Source organism: Clupea harengus, chromosome 4 (assembly GCF_900700415.2).
Source record: "Clupea harengus chromosome 4, Ch_v2.0.2, whole genome shotgun sequence".
In the NCBI taxonomy this organism is placed as follows: domain Eukaryota; kingdom Metazoa; phylum Chordata; class Actinopteri; order Clupeiformes; family Clupeidae; genus Clupea; species Clupea harengus.
In genome coordinates this window covers 28,795,647-28,803,002 of record NC_045155.1, presented here as the reverse complement: position 1 = coordinate 28,803,002, position 7,356 = coordinate 28,795,647, and the positions used below count along the sequence as shown (strand labels likewise).

Here is a 7,356-nt window from a genome sequence, read left to right as displayed (position 1 = left end):
GTTCACTATGTCCACAAGCTGTGCGTGTCTACATTAATGCCTGATCAGACCACAACACAGGCATATTGATTTTCCAGGGAGCATAAAGGGAAATTGGTGTGTGTGTGTGTGTGTGTGTGTGTGTGTGTGTGTGTGTGTGTGTGTGTGTGTGTGTGTACGAATCAAAATGCAGTTTAATATCAAGCCCCAGAGTAAAGCAAACATGACGTGCACAGTCACCAGGGTGAGGAATCTCAGATAGGCTCCCAGTGAGACCCCCACCCTGCAGGCCCCGGGGCCCGGCACTGACGTCAGGCTCCGCTCACACATCCCCGTTAATATGGCCCTCCCTCTGTTTCTATCTCTCTCTATCCCTCCCTCTGTCCTTCTCTCCCTCTCATCCCTCCATCTGTCCTTCTCTCCCTCTCATCCCTCCCTCTCTATACCTCCCTCTGTTCTATCTCTCTATCCCTCCCTCTGTCCTTTCCTCCCTCTCACCCCTCCCTCTCTATCCCTCCCTCTGTCCTTCTCTCCCTCTCTATCCCTCCCTCTCTTTCCCTCCCTCTCACCCCATCCTGATTCCTTCCTCTCTCAGCTGGAAGTCATCTTTGGCTTTGGAGAGAGAGTTGAGTAAGGACAGGCACTTACTTACACAGGGTCCACCCAAAAACACGTTCCTACTGCAAGCACACACGCACACACGAACACACACACGGACACAAACACACACACACGGACACAAACACACACACACACACACACACACACGGACACAAACACACACACACACACACACACACACACACGGACACAAACACACACACACACACACACACACACACACACACACGCTCACACACACACACACACACACACACAGTCTTACACAGTTAACTGTACCTTCGGCATCCCTGTTTTTATCATTAAGCAACACCATAAAATATTTATCCCATAAACGAAGCATCTTAGGTGGGCTGCATGCTCTTTGCTTGTGGGCTGTGGTTACCATGCATTGCATACTCCACAAGCCTGAGAGAGCTGGCATTACATACTACACAGGCCTGAGAGAGCTGGCATCCTAGGAAAGAATGTTTTGATAAACATTTTACCAGTCTGTTTGTAACCAAGAGTCTTTCATTTTCTTTTTCAAAGAGAAGTTTATGCACACAAAGAATCCCATCTTTCAACATTCCTAGTCTTTCCACCCCTGCTTTGGGAAGGATTGAATGGCCAGGGACAGTTAGATGAACCTCTGAATCTGAAACTCATTGGTTTTTTTCTGTTAAAGAACAACCATGGGGTATTTCACGCATCCCCACTATATCAACTAAAGAGCGTGACATATAGAGTAAAAATATATCAAGTTCACATGAACTACGCTAGCTTAGCGATCCTCTTCCTGCTACATGGAGAGTTATGTCTATGTTCCGCTTATGTCTATGTTCCGCTTATGTCTATGTCCTCTGCTTCCCGGCTGGTGTTTCTGGCAGGCCTTTGACTCTGTGTGCTTTCCTCTGTCCCATATCTGCGCAGCTGGGAGTGCTGCAGGCTGAGCCGGTCGTGGTCCAGCGGAGCTCTGCAGTGTTGTGCACCATCTTGGTCATAGGTCTCCTGGTGGCCGCTGGACTCATTGCAGGGTACATGTGGATGAACCATCGCAGATCCAACAACAAGGGCATGAGACTGGTAAGACAATGAATGTGGAAAAAAAGACCTTGCCATGCTGTAGTTTTAAATGGGGGAAAAAAGACCTTAACATGCTCTAGTTTTCAATGGGGAAAAAAGACCTTAACATGCTGTAGTTTTCAATGGAGAAAAAATACCTTAACATGCTGTAGTTTTCAATGGGGAAAAAGACCTTGACATGCTGTAGTTTTAAATGGGGAAAAATACCTTAACATGCTGTAGTTTTGAATGGGGAAAAAAGACCTTAACATGCTGTAGTTTTCATACGGTGGCAGTAAAGTAAAACACCAACACGTCTTCACTTTTAAAAACGTTTTGTGTCGCGTCCTCAGAGTCTCCATTGGTGTGAGCATATGTGCTGTTGCAACAGAACTAAAATAATCACCTTTAAAAAAAAAAAAAACAATACAAAAAAGTTTTGCAATTTGCAATGTAGAATGAAGGAAAGGAAAGGAAATGTTTATCATCATAAAGGTCACAAACAGTGTACTGTGTACTAACAGTGATCCTTATCTCTGTGCACTTCAAAGATTCATTTGTAGAGGGAAGAAATAGATTTAAAGATTTTGACATTCTCATGGCAAAAAGCTCCTTCCTCCATTCTCTCTCAATCTTCATCTTCCTCCATTCCCTCTCTTCCTCTGCGTTTTTCCAAAACTCTGGGTGGGCATCGTCAGGCCAGCCCTGCCAAGCTCCTAAGTACATCCGCATGCTCTCAATCACACACCTCACTCCAAACACATCAGCAGTCCACTTCAAACCAACCCACCTCAGTTGCTTTGGGAAGGATCAATGGCACTTCATTTTGTGGACTGCAATAATTAATAGGCAGAGATTGGAAGCATATCTGAAGGAGGGAATGAGTCCTTCATTTTCTCTTTGGCTGCACGCACAGGCACAGACACACGCACGCACTCTCACACACGCACACAGACACACACACACACTCTCACACGCACACACGCACACACAGACACACACGCCCAGCCTTGTCGGCTGTTCTGTGAGGCGCACAGGCAGTTGTGTTTCTCCATGCTTCCCTCAGCGTGCCAAGTACAAGCAGCTGTTTCTTAGCCCGGCCCTCTTGACGTCATCCACATGAAGCCTTGCTACACCGCCCTTACTCCCTCACTCCCTCCCTCACTCCCTCCCTCAAATCGAGCTCAGCTAGAGGCTCGGGGGCCAATACTCACCGACACTCACAAAAACAAACACAAACACAGCTGAATGTTTAGTACTGTGCTTCATCAAAACAATTTGAAATGATTGTAGGCCTAATGCTATCAGCAGGGGAAGGTAGAGTTCAAGGCTAATGCAAAACAGCTGTAAAACAAAACAAAAACACTTTTAACACTGTTTTGTGTTTGCTAACATTTACAGGGCCTGAAGATGTAAACAAATGCATTAAAATGCAAAACAAGAGACACAGACATGCACAGAAATACTTTTTAATCACATTACATCTCAAATATTTGATAACTTTTCCTCTAAGTCAATGTTTCCCCAATGGAAAGAATATGCTGCTAAATAGGACATAGCACACGTGATCTGACTGCTAACATGACTGCCTCATCCCCAGGCTGGAGACTCGTAATAGTGATAGCACACATGATCTGATTGTCACCATGACCACCTCATCTCCAGGCTGGAGACTCGTAATAGTGATAGCACACGTGATCTGACTGCTAACATGACCACCTCATCTCCAGGCTGGAGACTCGTAATAGTGATAGCACACGTGATCTGACTGCTAACATGACTGCCTCATCTCCAGGCTGGAGACTCGTAATAGTGATAGCACACGTGATCTGACTGCTAACATGACTGCCTCATCCCCAGGCTGGAGACTCGTAATAGTGATAGCACACGTGATCTGACTGCTAACATGACTGCCTCATCTCCAGGCTGGAGACTCGTAATAGTGATAGCACACGTGATCTGACTGCTAACATGACTGCCTCATCTCCAGGCTGGAGACTCGTAATAGTGATAGCACACGTGATCTGACTGCTAACATGACTGCCTCATCTCCAGGCTGGAGACTCGTAATAGTGATAGCACACGTGATCTGACTGCTAACATGACTGCCTCATCTCCAGGCTGGAGACTCGTAATAGTGATAGCACACGTGATCTGACTGCTAACATGACTGCCTCATCTCCAGGCTGGAGACTCGTAATAGTGATAGCACACGTGATCTGACTGCTAACATGACTGCCTCATCTCCAGGCTGGAGACTCGTAATAGTGATAGCACACGTGATCTGATTGTTACCATGACCACCTCATCCCCAGGCTGGAGACTCGTACTAGTGATAGCACACATGATCTGATTGTTACCATGACTACCTCATCCCCAGGCTGGAGACTCGTAATAGTGATAGCACACATGATCTGATTGTCACCATGACTACCTCATCCCCAGGCTGGAGACTCGTAATAGTGATAGCACACATGATCTGATTGTTACCATGAGGCTGGAGACTCGTAATAGTGATAGCACACATGATCTGATTGTTACCATGACTGCCTCATCTCCAGGCTGGAGACTCGTAATAGTGATAGCACACGTGATCTGACTGCTAACATGACTGCCTCATCTCCAGGCTGGAGACTCGTAATAGTGATAGCACACATGATCTGATTGTTAACATGACTGCCTCATCTCCAGGCTGGAGACTCGTAATAGTGATAGCACACATGATCTGATTGCTAACATGACTGCCTCATCTCCAGGCTGGAGACTCGTAATAGTGATAGCACACATGATCTGATTGCTAACATGACTACCTCGTCCCCAGGCTGGAGACTCGTACCCGGTGGATGAGGAGAACCAGGGCAACACCCTGATGTCCGTGGCCCCGCTCAACCCCCCCGAGCCCCAGGAGAAGCCCAGCATCAACGGGGAGTCCCTCGACGGCGTGAAGACCCAGGTCCCCGCCGCCACCAACGGCCACTCCACAGCCAAAACCCCCGTGGCTGACACTGAGCTGTGAGGGGGAGCGAGGCGACCCCCCCCCCCGCCACCACGCCCAGATAGCCGGATCCACGCCACAACGGAGCCAAATCCGCACAGGAACCAGCTGCTGTCTGGGCTACTGCTTCAATCAGAAACACACACACACACAAACACACACACACACACATATGTGCAGACACTGACGCACACACATGGGCAGACACACACACACACACACACATACACACCCACACACACACACATACACTGACACACCCTTGATCTTCAAACTCCTTTGTACCCTCAGTGACTTGACTCCATCTACAAGCATGACCCCTCAGCTATGTAACTATAAAGAGGGTGATAACGAGGCCTTAACGGTGCCTTAATAAGAAACTATGAATTTGATTATGAATAGGTAGTTATTGTATGTTAACCATGGTTAACAGTGGTTGATGTAAATGATAAACAAAAAAAAATTATAATACTGATGACGAATAATGATGTTTTTGGTGAAGGTAGTTACTGAATATCGACTACCCGGGTTTTTGATGAAATGGTAAACCAAATGACAGTAATAGTGGCGGCAGTGGTCAAGGTGATGGCGTTAGTGATGCGTTTCGTACGCAGAGGTGTAAAGGTTGGCCTCTGACTTATTGATGTTAGGAGTCTAGTCCGAGTCTGTGGAGGGGAGGCTCTCCCTGCCTCACCACTGGCCTCCTTGACTGCAGCGTGCCATCCCAAAGCCCTGTGCCTTGTTTCAGTGTTTCACAAGCCTCCCAAAGGTGTCCACACACACACACACACAGACACACACACACACACACACACCTCCCAAAGTGCCTCTGCACCGATGGGCTTGGTGGGGCAAACGCCCTGAGATAATCATTATAGTAGTACAGACTTACATCTTCACATCTGTTTACAAACAACTCTGAACAAAAGTGATTGGAGGTATGTGTTTATTGAGGTGTTCGAGTTCGGATGTCTGTGTACACGAACGTGAGTCTTCGGTGAGCAAATACTTGTATGTCTCCCGTGTTTTAAAATAGTGCGTTCTTATATGAAGGCTTGTATGTGGTTTGTGTGAGTGTGTGTGTGTGTGTGTGTGTGTGTGTGTGTGTGTGTGTGTGCATGTGTGTGTGTGTATGGCTATTAGTGGCCGATGTGTGTGTGTGTGTGTGTGACAACATGACAGTCATGTGTAACTGTTTATCTCAACAAAGGACAAAGTGATGACTCGGAGGAGTGTGTGCAGACGGAGTGTGTGCTCCTCTGACACGTCAGACTCACGGTTACTGAAGAGAAAGTCTGTGATTTGAAGTAGAGAAGTTCAGAATAGACCTCCAGTTCATTACTGCAAGCAGCCAGGATTACGTCAGTATGCATCCAGGCAGCGCAAGCAAACTTCATAAACAGTCTCAATGTGTTACTGAAAACTGATAAAAAAACAATTGATCATTTTTTTGGAGTGTGTATTTGTACAGCTTTGCAATTCAGTATTATGCCTTTTAAATGAAAAAAAAATACCATAGTATTAGAGTAGTTATATACATAGTGGTTAATGTTAACTTTTTTTTTTTTTTTGCTTGTTTGTGTTTTGTATTCCTTTGTTTTTCTTCTTTACTCATACCTTCTACTGTACATCAGCCTTAAGCCAAAGACAAACACTGAGTGTGTGTGTGCCTGTGTATGAGCAAGAGGGACAGACAGAGACAAATTGTGTAAAAGTGTGTGAGTGTGTGAGAGACAGTCGCAGAGTGAGTGCTTGAGTGTGTGACAGAGAGAGAGAGAGAGAGAGTGTCTGTTTCTCTGAGTGTTGTGCTGTTGCCTGTGATGGTCATCTTTGTGCCTTCCTGTTTGTATAGGCCTGATAATGTACAGTTTTTTTTTTTATGTATGAATATCTGACATGGTCTTTTTTAATTTCCCATGTAATTGTTCAATCAACATCACTGAGTGAGTATGCTCTCTCAAAAGCAATGAGTCATCTGTTAAAGGAAGCAGGGCCACTTGTGTCAAGGGCAGCTTTGTCTTGTCTCTCCACTCAGTCCTCAGTCCCCAGCCTGTCACTATGACAACAGCATGTCTTTCTGTAGTATTCCATGACAACCTTCAACATAAGAATGTAGTTAAATACTCTGGGCACTCAGACAGCTCATACCCTTAAGGTAGCTAAGAAATGTTTCATGTGTAAAAATAGGTTAGCGGAACCTGATGCTTTCTTTGCGATCTTCACAATCATCTTCGCGATCAACAACACAAATGTCTGTTTGTCTGTTTTTCAGTCAGTTTTGTTTTACAATTTAACATTCCCTAGCAAAACTGTTGTTTCATTTAAATATTCAGTTTCTCTTAGCTGATGTTCAAGGACAGGAATAAAAGTTTGGAAAACAAACAACTTTTTTGGCCTGGTTTGTTTGTTTGCTCGTTTGTTTGTGTTTCAATCATGATTCTAAACAGCTCTGCGATCCGTTCTATTGCCTATGTCACAGAATGGAAGAGAGATTGCAGAGATGCATTTAGCATGATATAATGTATGTTTCCCTTGTGCTTGCACTAGGGGGTGTTCAGGCTCTGGGCTCTGTAAAGTTGTATCAGTTTTATTGTTTTGGCGCTATATGTATACAATTGAATTCCATTGAATATGCATAGCATTTAAATATGTACACATTAGTATAGATTAGGGAAAGCAAAACGCTGAAACCGTGGGTCAGACACGATTCTAAGCCA

General features: G+C 45.3%; 1 protein-coding gene across 1 annotated transcript in view; it reads left to right on the top strand.

Moving 5' to 3' along the window:
* The window catches only part of LOC105900107 (hematopoietic progenitor cell antigen CD34-like), a 26,380-nt gene extending 19,359 nt beyond the window's left edge, over window positions 1-7,021 (top strand). The window contains exons 7-8 of the mRNA XM_012827360.3: window positions 1,513-1,665; window positions 4,466-7,021. Coding sequence (XP_012682814.1) covers window positions 1,513-1,665; window positions 4,466-4,660 — 348 coding nt within the window. The 3' untranslated portion in view covers window positions 4,661-7,021. The remainder of the gene's footprint in view (window positions 1-1,512; window positions 1,666-4,465) is intronic.
* Window positions 7,022-7,356: the final 335 nt, after the last annotated feature.